This window comes from Salminus brasiliensis, chromosome 6 (assembly GCF_030463535.1).
Source record: "Salminus brasiliensis chromosome 6, fSalBra1.hap2, whole genome shotgun sequence".
In the NCBI taxonomy this organism is placed as follows: Eukaryota; Metazoa; Chordata; class Actinopteri; order Characiformes; family Bryconidae; genus Salminus; species Salminus brasiliensis.
Genome location: NC_132883.1, coordinates 36,838,810 through 36,853,381, shown reverse-complemented (window position 1 = coordinate 36,853,381; position 14,572 = coordinate 36,838,810). Strand labels below are relative to the sequence as shown.

Sequence of the window (14,572 nt, the reverse complement as noted above, 5' to 3'; positions counted from 1 at the left end):
GACCTCTGAAAACCCTCCAGAAGCTTAATCACTACACAGGAAATCATTTCTGTAAGAAGCAAATCTAACTAAAGCTGTAAGTCTTACCGGAGTCTTGGCTGGACTTGGACTCTGACAGGCTGACGGCAGAAGCATCGCGGGATTGGTCAATCATGCCAATGTTCACCTTGTGCTTATAAGGGTCCAGAGCGCCAAGAAGGCCCAGCACACGGATAGCCTGGGAAAGGAAACAGTATTTCAAACTAGAACATACCAATGCTAGTCTGTGTTAGTGCCCAGATTTCTACTGGTGTCTAGGGTTTAAGGTTGTGACTTTGTCAGCACAACACATCCTATGTATACTCAATGTGTACTGCATTTGTGTCTGATCACTATAAATCATCATATTACATACATATAAGCTTTAGAACTACCATGCAAAAGTTTAGAAACAACAAAATTAGTCACATGGTCACAAATGAATGTACAAAAGTTAGCCTTTTGCTACTACTTGAGCCTATTTCATGTCAGATTCAGCCGCAGGTATTATTGTATTAATACATAATTTACTGCATACAGAAGGGCATGTCAAGCAGTGCACTTACCGCATTTACCGTGTGAAATGACATTTAGGCTTTAAATAATTAGTAGGAAACTATCAATCTGAGCTTCTAATGACTGCAAACTAAGGGTGTAGCAGTATGTGTATTTGTACCGAAGCGTCACAGTAGGTGGGTCATGGTTCGTTTGCACTACAACAGTGAATTCAGTCATTTCACAAGCGCACCTGCCACCCGGAGACCTTAAAGAGTAAGCTGTTGGATTTGCCTGGTACTGTGGGTAGACTCTATGGGTTGTTCAGTTGAATTTAGTACAATTCATCTTCAGACTTCACCATCAGACATCACCAACCCTAAAACAACAGCCCCACATTTAAGAATGTCTTCAGAAGAAGTTAAAAGAGAAAGGCACCTCTCGCCTGATGCCCTGGTTCTGCTCTGTTTTCAGGAAGTTGAGCAGCACCTCCAGCAGAGAGGGGTACTTCCTGTAGGGCTCCACCACATAGCCAGTACTAGCCACCTGCTGGCCCAGAGTCCACAGCGCCACCTGGTGGATGAGAAAATGAGAGGACAAAATGTAATGAATGATGAATCAGATTTTATACGTTTTAGAAATTTCTCAAAGTCGTCTTCAAGACCCAAGGCATTTTACATATTTACTCCATCCCCATATGATTGAGATCAAAAAAGAATAAGCACTGTCTAAAGGGTCACTAAGGACTGGTCTATGAACAAGGCAGGGGTGTTCAGCTCTGGTGCTTGAGGGCATTAGCTCAGATATAATGAAGTGTGTCCACATTTTATGATGAATGGACAAATAGATAAGGTCCAAAATGACTAACATTGACCTTTATTAAGAAGGTTTTTTCCTTCTCTTGTAAAGATGCCCTTTTGGAGGCACAAAGTATTTATGTGACAGTGGCAAAATGAAGACATGCTAGATTAGTCTCCAGACGAAGCTTCTTAAACAGACATCAAAAAGCACTTAAAGGAAAAAAAGAAACTTGCTTAAAGAGTGAATTGCGTACCCTGACCCAATGCAAAAACAATAAAGTTCAACAATACCCAAACAACCCAAATATCTTGCACACACAAATGAGAAAGTAGGGCAGCAGCTGAAAAGTGAGCTCTTCGGTTACTTTGGCTTTCGTGTCTGTGACCAAAACCCACCTAAATCAATTCTGACCTTACGCCATCCCTGATGGCTCTAGCAGGATAAGACAACACCAGACCAACTGTGAAAACTTTAGGGAAAGCGTCTGTTAAGGTGAGGAATGTTGACCATACCTTCTAACAATTGTGCTAAATGCTAAGGTTTCAGTGCACATGGCCTAAAGTTGGCTGGGAGCAACAGTGAAATATGGCTCAGCCTTGGCTGGCCAGCCTTCTCAACAGGAACTCTGCCACTGAGAGCTGAGAAAAGGAATATGCCATTCATAACAGGAGTGTGGCATGCCATGACAAACAGCATGTAGCACAGCTTAATTTACTGTACTGGAGAAGTTCAAGAAATGAGCAATCACTAGGCCTGTGTGTGAAAACAGTTTGAAGAAGGAAATTAAAAACTGTAAATGTTTATTGGACTTTTGAAAGTGAATGTGGCGCATTCAGGTTGTGCATTTTGCTGCTCTTATTAGAAACTCACATTGGTACCTACAATGTGCAGAACATACAAAGACAAAGCAAGCCAGCTTCTTGGAGCACCTGTTTTTTAAGGTGTCCCCAAATGGAAAACTGTAATTTTTATACACTCCCACTAGCCCAAACCTCTCAAGGCTAATTGCAACAGCTACTTCGGGAGAAAACAGAAGTTGAGCTTGGCGATATGACCTCAAATTTATATCATGATCAATTCACGTTTTACCTTGACTGCGGTTAATGAACAATTATGTTATAGTATTACTTTATTGACTGTTGCACTTGTACTTCAATATTTTACAGACTGTGTAGCTCCAGCAAAAAAATAAAAAAGTAAAGTAAGTAAAAACTGTAAAACTTGTAAACAAACAAACAAACAAATAAATAAAATAAAAAAGGCAAGAATATGACAGTTAAATGTCCTGAATGTCCGTTTCGATTTATTTTTTCAATGAACTGCCCAGCCCTACATGGAAGTGAGGCTAGATAGGCTTGAAAGGCTCACAAGGTAACGCTAGGCAGAGAAGAGGACAGCCTATAATAATCTACGCATGTGGGGAACCATGGCATGAGGAAGCTAAGTATTTGGCAGGGGAAAGACAGGAAAGTAAGAAGATGCTAGGCAAGGGGTGGGCAATTCCAGGCCTGGAGGGCCAGATTCCTGACAGTGTTATGCTTTTCCAGCCCAGGCACACCTGATTCAACTCACCTGTTAATTGCAAGGTTTAATAGGTCTGTAATTAGGTCTGTTAGAGCAGTGAAACCAGCAAACTGTGCTGGACTCTGGACCACTTTGCCAACCCTTGTGCTAGGCTAAATGTTAACACAAGACTCAGGGTTAAGAACAAAATTCTTAAGTTATGCTAGGCTGTGGTCCTGTGGGCCGTCATGGTGACATAAAAACCAGCCAACCATCCAGAGTTCTACCTGTTTCATTTTGAGGCAATGTAACAGGGTTGTAAATAAGCTTGTAACAACCAGTCACATATTTCATATTTATACATCAAATAACTTAAAATACTTAATAAACACATTCTTTGATACCTTTAAAAGGGGTCATACCTGTCTTTTTGCCAGTGAGGATGAATCCTGAAGCATGTCCATGATAATGGGGAAAAGCTCATCCATCCACTTTCTCATTTCCAGTCCACTCACCTGCCCACCCAGACAAAAAAACAAAATCAGCATCAACAGATATCTACTTAAAAATATGTATGTATCTGATAATAATTCAATTTACCAAATAAATATATTATTTATTGAACTCCAGAAGAATGTTGGGTGATGCTGGACTACTGCACAAACAGTGCTAAACTACATACAAACAAATCTTATTACAGAATTCTGTAATGTTATCCCAGGTAGTTCAGCGTACAATTTATATTTGTTTATTTGTTTACAGCGTACAATTTTTTTATTTTTTTTGTAATTTATGTAACACAAACCATTGGAAAATAACAATTTTGTGCCAATTTGAACCAAGAGATTGTTTATAGATATAGATACTTGTTTTGAAGCAGGCAACAGTCAGAGATCACAATGCAAAGGCTGCAACAATTTCATATTTCCAATGCTATTTCTATTTTTAAATTTTAAACTTTATATTTGTCTATTTTTGTTGTTACTGTGGGCTGCCTATCTGTATGCACCCATATTCAATAAAAATATACTAAGTTTATTCAATAAAAAAACTAAAATAATATTTACTTATGGGTGTAATCACTTACTTAAAATGTCCTAAACAACGTGTGTCAAGGTTTTGGCTATTTGTTTTTTATCTTTTATTTCTTTAATTTCTCAAACTCAACAATTCTCCGTTATTCTTCGCTCTACCATGATAGCACAGAATGTATAAATTATTAAGCATTTCCTATACCTCATCTTGCCTACACTCTTCAAACAACCTGCACTTGTCTTGTGTCTCTCTTTCTGGTCTCCCTCACCTCTACTTGCTGCCTGTATACCTCTGCCTTTTCTCTTTCTAGGCTGGCATCACCTGCACTTCCTCTGCTCTGTATGACTACCCTGACTTTAACTCTGAACTTCTCGCTACCCTGCCACATCCAGGTCACCTGAAAGGAAATGCAGATGTGGTCATTTACAGAGCACATTTAGGTCAAAAGGTTGACAACTGCACATTTGTTCCTACCTGGGCCAACTCTCCAATGGTGGCTAGAACACTAATGACTACACCAGGGTTGGGGTCTGGATCTTTCAGCTTTAGAATCAGGGCCTGGAGAGCAAAGCAAAAAAAGAAAACCAAACACACACACACTTAGACTTAGACAGCTCAGACAAAAGAAACATCAGGTCATCTAAGAATACATTGCAATCTGACATTTATAATGTAATCCATGCAATGATTGTAGACATACATACTAAGCACAAGATAACATCTACTACACTTTATAAATTGTAATAAACATTAATACGGTGAAAATGCAGTCAGTGTAAATGCACCCTAGACCAAAATTCAAATCCGATCACTCAAACCACTTCAGAAGGTGGTCTAAGACCCATTTGAGTCACGTTACAGCAGTGTAAACAAACCTGTCTCTCAAAGGAAGTACAACTGAAACAACAGTAATAATTGCCATGCAGTGAGCAATTTGCATATTCCGTCCCACACAACAATCAGACTTCTGTCTGACTAACCAGAGACGCATTTGACAAGTTAAAATGCATGTGACTAAAATCTTATCAGGATTTGTGAAGCAGATCCAATCAACTGGACTACACAGAGGTCAGGGAAAGTCTTGCTATGAACACACCAGTATTCGGTAGCTTCAGTAGTTAAAAAAAGGTTGCAAAAGGATTCAAAGCTGTTGTTTGTACCTTGAGAATGGGCTCCATGTAGGGTCTGATGAGCCTGGGGGCATTGGAGACTAGGTGACCAAGCATGCGGGCACTCTGCTCCTTGTTCCGACCCACGCCACTGTGCTCTAATTCAGTCAGGATCTGAAAAAGAATGAGGATGATGGCTGAGACAATGGTTTTTCCTTCAATAAATTGAATTTATAATCTGAACATGACAAAAATGCAAAAATATGAGAAGGGACAAATACTTTTTCACAGCACTGCATGTACAGACAGAGTGGAAACTGTATTAAACAATAATTTGTAATCAATAGAATATCAGGTAAAATAGGTCTTCTCTGAAGTCCTAGAAGGCCCTGAGGGGTCTCCATTGTCATTAGGTATATCTAACAGGCAAGTCTGGAGTACTTGCAAAAGGCAGCAGGATGGATGGTTTCCACAGACTTTGCATCAGCACAAAATCAGTGAGACAATCTCGCCCCCTGCTGTCCTCTTACAAAACTACACCCACTTTAAAACTATGCACTTCGCAGATTTCCCCACTTTACCTGTATGAGCATCTTACGCAGAAAGGGCATAACGAATGCGGGGTTCATGCTGCTGAGACGGCCGATAGTACAGATGGCCAGCTCTCGGATTTCAAACACCTCATCATTTAATGCCACGAAGAGAGCCTGCAGGTTCTCAGCTTGTGCCAGGTGGGCGTCGAAGCGCTCATCCAGAGAGGCCAGCACACAGTAACGGATGTCAGGATCTGGAAATGATCACACATGTTTGAACTCAGTGTTTAAAGCTTAAAATAATGAAAAAAGGTACACTAGCTCCCCCTGAAATATAACACCAAAAAATGTTTTCCCCACCTGGATCAGTGATGCCTACTACCAGCAGTTTGCTTAGGACATCTGCCACCACCTGCACGGCTGTTTGACTGACCACATGACCGTGGCCACTGATCAGGTGGATGGAAGGCGTAAGGAGGCGTGAGCAGGTGCGTGCTGCTTCCATGCGGATCTCCTTGTGCTCGCTGTTCAGGAAGTGGTCGGCACAGTGTCGAACAAACTGCGTTAAGGAATGGCCTAGAAAGAGTGTCAGGCATGAATATAGTTATTTCCAGGCAAAATCAGAAAAAAATATCCTTCAAAATATGGTAGTCCAGCTCCATACTGTGTATATGTACATATACACACACACAGAACTTAGCAGAGGTTTTAGGCACTTAAGCACAAGGTTATCCAGTGTGGTCAGGACAGAGAGAGAGAGAATTGATGAGTAATAATAGTAAAATAATAATTTAAAAAACGTAATAAATAATCATAACAATAATAATAATATAAAATAATAAATAAAAGTAATAATACTAAAACAGAAATATTTTTCTGAAACTGAGAACCTTTCGATAAATTATAGAGAAAAGAATATTTTCCACAAAAAAAGACTATATCCTGTAATACCCTCAAACTCGAAGCTGCCCAGTGTACGCAGCGCCAGTGTAATGCTGCCCACGTCACTGGCCTCAGGGATGTTGGTGAGGCTGGGTGAGGCCAGCTGGTGGGCCAGGCCTTTGGGCATGCCTGGGTGCCGCAGTGGTTTATGCATTAGAACCAGCGACAGCATCTTCAACAGCCCGTCCTGGATGTCCTTCTTCAGTTGAGGAATCTGTCGGCTCAGGTCGTACAGCACGGCTGTCAATGCAGGACTGGAGTAGAGACGAAAAGGGAATGACTAGAATCAGCATGACAGGCAGTACGTTAAACAAGATCAGGATATGTGGTATATCGCCACTGTCACACAAAACGGAAACTTTACAGAACAAATCAATGTCCCAGTCATTCAGATTCCCAGGCATTTCTATTAGTCTATACATTATGTAATCCTGACACAATGTAAATGACAACAGAGAGATAAAAAAAAAAGAACACCAAAGATATACTATGTACTGGTTGGCTGATGTTAATGCTGAGTTTCTTTAAGAATAGCTTAAGAAATGAAAAGGTTTTTTAGGTTCAGATGATTACCTAAGCCCAACAGCTAACATTGGTTCCAGGAGCTCCTTGATATCTTGTTGAATGCTAGGTCCCATGGCTCTGGACAGCATGCTGATACAGGTAAACACTGTGGCATCTACCTGCATGGTCTTCTGTCTCCTGAATAGATATAAAAATAAATAAATAAATAAATAAATAAAAACCCAGATATAAACAGTGAAATAACAAATGAAAAGTCAGGCTGTATACTAAGCACTCTTAAAAACTAACAGTGACAACGCAGTAGCAGGTGCCTGATGGCTTAAGGCAACATTTTCCAAGCTACTTGCTATTATTGGTAGATTTCTACTACATCTACTAATCAAAAATATAATGTGCATGAGTGAATCTTGCAAGAATCAGTTTTTTATTTTTTTGCTAAAAGCTGTAATTATTTACTTGTGTGCAAAATCCTTGGGTGGCAGTGCTGCTTTTATGATCTCCAGGATCTTAGTGAGGTAGGGCTGAATCTCGGTCCTCACAGCCACCACTAACAGCCCCAGGGCCTGGAATGCAGCTGTGCGCTCTTTCTCCTTCTTTAGACAGCCGAGAAGGTGTCCCATCGTGTCCGACAAATACTGATCTAAAGACAGACAAAGAGTTTATACTTTAAACAATGACCAATCTAATGGTTATGGTAACAGTTATCCTAAAACCTTTAGGAAGTTATATATGTATATATGAGAGAGTGAGTACCAGTGAATGTGTGTGGCTGGAAAGCAGCAAGACGGGGGAGTAGGTTGAGAATGGTCATTTGGATGAGGGGATTTTTAGTAGTCCTGTACTTGAGAACCCAGCGACACACCTAAAACACAGCAATACATTTGGCAAATACTTGCAATTAGCTGAGCAACATTGAGAATTCTGAGAATATTGTGGAGATCAGTATGTCGAACAATAGCACTGAACTTTATGGCACTAATCCTAACACACACACACACACACACAATAAAAAACTCAAATCACAGCACGTCCACCTACTATAAAACTATAAAAAGTTATTTCACACCAGCAGTTGCCGAACAACATATTTCAGTCCAGAGTGTGTGACACCACACACACACAGTAACTTGACTGCAGTGTTTTTAAAAGAACTGAGAGCTGATTGGTCAGGTAGTAGACTCAGACTGGATTATAAACACACACATACATATATATATATATATATATATATATATATATATATATATATATATATATATATATATTAAACACATTATAAAACACTCATTTTAAGAAACGTCTCTACAAAACAAAATCAATCAGTCCAGAATGTCACAAAATAGAAACTGCTACTGAAAAAAAAAGTGAAAAATCGGATCAGTGTTCAGCATTAAGAGACTCAGCACATGTGTTCGGGAAGTGGTGCAAGAGTAGTGAACAAACCTTTAACAGCTAAGTATGTAACTGGCAGGCTAATGATTTTGCTGATGTAAAGGTCTACACTATGCTACGACACTGGCTCCACACACGACTATGCAACTTTTGCATGACACCAGCCTACTAAATGATACCACCCAAGCTGGTGACACTACTGTTTTTACCTAGATATCTGTCCATTTTATAGAGTAAAGTAGGTCATACAGTCTCAGAAACCACATACTTGTGTATTAGCAGTGCAGCATGAATGTAAACTTGTCTTGGCTGTTCAATGACATTCAGAGGGAAAGCAAAATGAGATCTCTCCAAGACACCTGGATACTCACCTGGTCAAAGCGTTCCTCCATCAGTTCCCGGCAGTAGCGGCTCTCCACCAGTGTGCTTTTGGAGGGAGCAGGCACAGCGCCGAAGCTGAGGAAACCCTGCGGGCTGCTGTAACCCAGAAGCCCCAGCAGAGCATTGGATTGAGGCGGCTGCACCGACTGGAAGCTGGTGAAAGGTGTGATGTGCCGTGGTTTGGTGCCGAAGCCCATCAGCTCCTTGCAGTACTTGTCGTGAACCAGCTGCTGCTGGGTGATCTCATCCATCTCCTCTCGCATCCGCTGGAGAGGGGAGGGAGTGTGAGAGAGTTGAGGAGAGTGGATGACACATAGGACAGGAAAAAGACCAGGGTGATGAGACAAATGATAAGACAGAGGGAAAGTTACAATTCCAATAAACAGGAAATAAAGAAAACAAATGCATTGTGGTCGATCTTTTAATCAATGTAATATTAAAAGAAAAATGTAATTTTAATTATTTCAAAAAGAGACAACAAAGAAGCAGCAACCAATACAAGTCAATTTCATGTGACTAAGACTTTTATATGTGTAGCTGCATACCTCCCCCTCCATGCTGCTAATGCGGACAAGCTCATTCAGAATCAGCAGGGCTCCATGAACCCGGTCATCCTTGTTCATGCCTTTCTCTTTGGCCAGGGTCTCATCAAACCCTTTCTCAGCCTCTTCAAACGTTTGCTGTGGAAAGGAAGCCGGATCTGGTTAAAGCAGCCAAAAGATCAACTTGAAAAGCTTGCTCACACCTGCATGCTTGAGTCGTTTTAACCAACATACTATATATCTGCTGGTGAACAGAGAGTCGACGATCAATCATTCACCTTGAAGTTAAAAAATTCAACACACTTAAAGAAGGCGACAAGGATGAGTTAGTAACAATCAATCTATGTGTATCAGTATTTATGCAAAACACGCAATTCTTTAGAACACTGGGGTTTTTGGGGGAATGGGTTCATAATCACTACTTTGCTTTGGATACATGGCATTTCACCATGCAGGAGCACCTGAAAATAGGCTGCGGTTCTTGCAAGAGAAGGTTTTTAGCCATGTAGGCCAACATAATGATCCACAAATGCAAGCTTATTACAGTAATTTGCAGTGCTGGGCCGCACCAGAGTCTGCTGGGTCTAGAAAAACAACTTAAGAATACCTTTGAACAGTCCAACTCATCCTAAGACATTCTGAGTCAAAAGGCTTCCTGTTCTAAAGAAACTTGCCCATGGCAACTGACAGTATGGCACAAACACAGAGGTAGGAAAATGCTGGAGTATTCTGCACAGGCCAATCTCAGTGGTATAATGACAGTCTTAAATGACAGTACCACTAAATAAACACTAGCTTAAACTAAATGCTTCACCCTCATGCATAGAAACCCTCAGGGTAAAGACCACCAAGGTGAGAGCTCACCTTGTACCACTGAGGCTTTTGCATCTCCTTGGTCTCTCTCTGAGTTGTGAGGATCAGGCAGGCTCGGAGGGCAGAAACTGCCCCCTCGCGGATGGCCTGTTTCGAGTCCCACACCGCATAGAAGATGTTGTCAAAGAATGGCTGCACCTGCTGAAAGAAGAAGGTGGGTGCGCTGACGGCCAGTTCCCGCAACACCAGTACCTGAAAAACAGAAACCAAAAGTGATGTAGTCCAATCAAAACACACATTAGATTATTATTATTATTATTATTATTATTCACAATTACATTTATAATGCTAGACATGCACCGGGACAATAAATCTTCATGACTTTCTGAGATTTAGGATTGCATAAATTGGTTAGGTTCATGCCCCTTAACATGCCACAGTTGTTTTAGATAAACAAGACTTTTGCAGGTTTATATGAAATGTGTCCCTAAGCTTCTGACGTCTAATGTACATGACTTAGGAGTCTGTCCAAAAACTTGATCTTACCGCTGCATGGCGACGGCCCTCGTTCCTGTCTGCTCCCAGCCACTCCAGGGCCCTCTTCACTTCAAACTCCACATATTCGGCGGTGAACGTGTCACCTGCCATGGACAGGTGTCCCATGGCCTTGGAGGCCATTTCCATGACCACGGGGTCACTGGAGGGCAGCAGGTTGCGCAGGTAGTTGGCGAAGCGGCTGATTCTGGTGGCATTGCCTCCCTCCACTCCAATCAAGCTCACTAAAAATGATCAAGACAATTATGATGACTGGAGCTGGATTTTGTGAAAGAATCCAAAGACTTATTTAACTGATCTTTTATCGGAATTAGGTTTTTCATAGGACCCCTGCTGGGCTCAATATAGCAGCAAATTTGCCATTTTGTTTAATATCCAAAATGATAAGTCATACATTATCTGAGTTACTAAAGCATAAAGCAGTTTCATTTAATCCATCTTCATTTACTGTACTAGATTTCTGTTCAGAAGCTTTTAGAGGCATTAAACTCTGCAGACGTTTAGTTCCTATCACCACCATTGTGAACGATTATACCGCAAATTATCAGTGCAAATCCTCTCTAGATAGATAGGGTGTAGTAATTTATTCTTATATGACCAGTTGCAGACAGAGGTTTGTATGCACTCATCATGGACATGAATGTCATGGCAATATTCTGCCTTCAATCATTTCTTTAAACATTTTTTTCTGTGAAAGAATAAGGTAATTCTGGAAATTTTAGACACAATTAGGTGTTCCAACAGGACAATGCCTGCAAACACAAAGGTACTGAAGTTGTGGAATGGATAATGTAGGCTAACATTACCTCAACTCTATCGAAAATATGTGGACTACGTTTAAAAAAAGTCAACCAGCAAATTTAATTGATTTCTACCAAACGGCCAAATACAAAAGGTTAAATATCTGGCCAGAAGTTTACCACAAGCTGGCTACCAAAGCGTCTGGTCAAGGTGGAACTTGCTAGGGGCCACTTAACCAAATATCAGGTGTGCTGTGTACATATTTTTGACCCTGTATATGTGCTTCCAACCCAAATATACACTTGTTCAACATATTCTTGTTTTGTTTCTACTAAAAATGTATGTTGTGCACTCATTCCGCCCTAGAAAAAGAAAAGTTCAATGAAATGACTGACCAATATTGCCATGACGTTCCAGTCCAACTGCATGCAGTACTGTACAGACTGGAATGGACTGTCAAAAGAATATAGTCGGACTTACCTATGGCAAGAATCCCGCCCTTTTTCTCATTCACGTCTGAGCTGGAGACCAGCTCAAATATGTGGTGGTTCAGCTCATCATAGAAAGTGGTGGCTTCATCTTGGCTCAGCTATAAAAAATTAAAAAAAGATACACATGCAATCGGTGTCAGTTCAGGCAGCTCATTTCTCAATATAATTCAGCAATGTTTGTATTTATAATGTTTCGTACTTCTCTCAGCTCTGTGGTGACATAATGCTGGAGGTCTTTAGCAGCTTTGGCCCTCGTGTCCTCATTCCGACTCTTGAGGCCACTCACGAACTGCTGCAGCACCGTAGCTGTGCCGGACATGCTGGCAGCAGAGGGTGCCGCTACCTGCGGTCCCTGCAGCAGAGGTAACGACAACCTGCCTGTTTGTTATGCATGGACAAACTTGTACTAGCCATCCTTTCCATCAGCCCTTTATCTGCCCTTTATTGACAAACTCATAAAGAGGGCCGGCTCTGTCCTGGGGTGCTTCTTAGACCCAGTGCAGGTGGTGGGAGACAGGAGGATGACAACCAAGCTGGCATCCATGCTGGAGAACAGCTCCCACCCCATGCATGAGACTCTGGCAGCACTGGGCAGCTCCTTTAGCGACAGGCAGCTTCACCCCAAGTGTGTGAAGGAGCGATATCGCAGGTCCTTCCTTCCTGCTGCCGTCAGACTACACAACCAACACTGCTCCCAGTGGACCACATACACACACACACTTAAACTACACACACATGTTCATGTTCAGGGAATACTATGTGCAATATCCCACCCCCATGTGCAATTAAGAGTCTTTTGCTGTAAATAATATTGTTTATTGCTTTTTTAATTCTTATTTATATTGTGTATATAGTGTAAATTATTTTTCTAAATTTTTGTAACTGAGTGTCTTGCTATCCCTTTCTGCTGTCAAACTGTGAATTTCCCCACTGCGGGACTAATAAAGGACCATCTTATCTTATCTTATCTTATCTTATCTTATCGATCACCCAAATCATATCTGGACCTATATTCCTAGTGTCAGATCCCTGTCTTATTTACAAATGACGTTTACAGAAAGGAACAGACACAAGATCAGCACTTTACTATGAGTCGCTTTACAAATCCTAGCCCAGGTTTTACAGTGGTTGTGTGGTCAGAAACTGGCCATGGGTGAATGAGGTAGCGAGTGGCTGACAATTCGTGCAAGGGGCCCCTTCGTGCAAGTTGCCAGTGAGTGGAAGAACAAGGTGGCTAGGTGGGAGTGTGTGCATTATAAAATTGACATGCTGCAACGTTTGCACTAAGAGTACATTAGTAAGACAAGTATGAAAAAGGCAAATTAAGTGACATGCAGATCTTCTACAGTATCATGGTAGGAAAACAACATTTAGAGACATGAACCGTTTCCTCAACTTCAACAATCAGTTAAAGAGCACGTTTGAGGGAGCAATTTATTAAACTGAAGGAATGATTTAGCTATGTATTATTAAAAAGGATCACTCTACATTAATAATGTAGGGGCTCTGTAGGAATATTGTAGGTATAACTAATGCTATAGTAAAATACACAGCGCAGCTTTCTCGGGCAACACAGGGTCATCCACACATTGTTATTACTATAGCAGCTAGCCAGCTAGCTAGCTTCAAACTTCCCATGTAAACAGAACTGCACAGTCCAGAAGAATAACCTTACAAAACGCTGAAGTAAGCCAAACGCTAAAGGCTGACAGGGAACAGTGTCTGAGCTCTGGTCAGGCAGTTAACGGCTCCGTCCATAAACTGCTTTAACTCCCATAGCGAGGAAAGCCTGGCAAGGCTAGCTAGCGAAATGTGCTAATAGCTAGCTAGCTAGAAAAGAGCCCACTCTGGCAGGCGGCTGGGTGACATTTGTAAACCGTTCACGATGTGCTTTTACGCCTCCGTGGCCATAAAAAGTGCACCTGTACCAAAAGCATAACTGCAGCAGATGTTAGACTTGCTAAAAGAGACAACCGTGGTCTTACTTTTAACGTGTTCTCCTCTGAAGATGTTCTGTTCGCAAGGCTGCAGGAATACAGGGCGGGGTTTTTACTGAGCAGCACGGAGTCGACCAATGGGATGAGGTTTGGCTATGATTGGCAGTGTAATCTGCCATACAGAAGCCGGTAAAACTGAACAGCGCACAGGAAGTCGTTCGGAATTTGTTTTCGATCACAGAAAGGGCCGGACTGGAGATGGGGTCGACCAATCACGACGGTCACCTTTTACAGGCAGCGTGAAGGTGGCCGAGGGTCTTTCACTTCTGTATGAGAGGTGGGATTATAAAGGGGCTCATAAAAATGCATGTGGATTAAAACATAATGGACTCGATAAATCTGCATAAGAAAATCATCATTTTTTAGTGATAAACTGTGTTTTTTTTTTATAAAATCAAATATTAATTTATTTTGAATGAGAAACAAAACTGTTATAAGCAAATAACAGTTGATTATCAACCTAAACTGACCATGCATGAGAGGTAAGAGGAGAGAAACTGTCAGTAGGTCAAAAGTTTAATGTATCTTAAAGCCCTTTTGCTACAAGTAGTCATATTTTGCTGACCACTATTTTGCTAAATTTTAAGCAACCCTGTTCAAGGGACACATTTGGTTGATTTTCTATGGAAATGTAATTGAATAAATTCTCTTTCTTTGTATAAATTCTGGAAAACAATTCTATACTATATCAGAATTTAC

At 41.1% G+C, this 14,572-nt stretch overlaps 1 protein-coding gene across 1 annotated transcript in view; it reads right to left on the bottom strand.

Annotated features, from left to right (window-relative positions):
- mtor (mechanistic target of rapamycin kinase) overlaps nucleotides 1–13,909 on the bottom strand; it is a 130,915-nt gene extending 117,006 nt beyond the window's left edge. The window contains exons 1-18 of the mRNA XM_072682248.1: nucleotides 13,862–13,909; nucleotides 12,076–12,228; nucleotides 11,866–11,974; nucleotides 10,636–10,868; nucleotides 10,141–10,341; nucleotides 9,280–9,414; nucleotides 8,725–9,000; nucleotides 7,715–7,823; nucleotides 7,418–7,601; nucleotides 7,010–7,138; nucleotides 6,446–6,690; nucleotides 5,855–6,070; nucleotides 5,543–5,748; nucleotides 5,013–5,135; nucleotides 4,327–4,410; nucleotides 3,240–3,332; nucleotides 952–1,086; nucleotides 88–217 (exon numbers count right to left, since the gene is read on the bottom strand). Of these exons, the coding sequence (XP_072538349.1) occupies nucleotides 88–217; nucleotides 952–1,086; nucleotides 3,240–3,332; nucleotides 4,327–4,410; nucleotides 5,013–5,135; nucleotides 5,543–5,748; nucleotides 5,855–6,070; nucleotides 6,446–6,690; nucleotides 7,010–7,138; nucleotides 7,418–7,601; nucleotides 7,715–7,823; nucleotides 8,725–9,000; nucleotides 9,280–9,414; nucleotides 10,141–10,341; nucleotides 10,636–10,868; nucleotides 11,866–11,974; nucleotides 12,076–12,195 (2,728 nt within the window). The 5' untranslated portion in view covers nucleotides 12,196–12,228; nucleotides 13,862–13,909. The remainder of the gene's footprint in view (nucleotides 1–87; nucleotides 218–951; nucleotides 1,087–3,239; nucleotides 3,333–4,326; nucleotides 4,411–5,012; nucleotides 5,136–5,542; nucleotides 5,749–5,854; nucleotides 6,071–6,445; nucleotides 6,691–7,009; nucleotides 7,139–7,417; nucleotides 7,602–7,714; nucleotides 7,824–8,724; nucleotides 9,001–9,279; nucleotides 9,415–10,140; nucleotides 10,342–10,635; nucleotides 10,869–11,865; nucleotides 11,975–12,075; nucleotides 12,229–13,861) is intronic.
- Nucleotides 13,910–14,572: the final 663 nt, after the last annotated feature.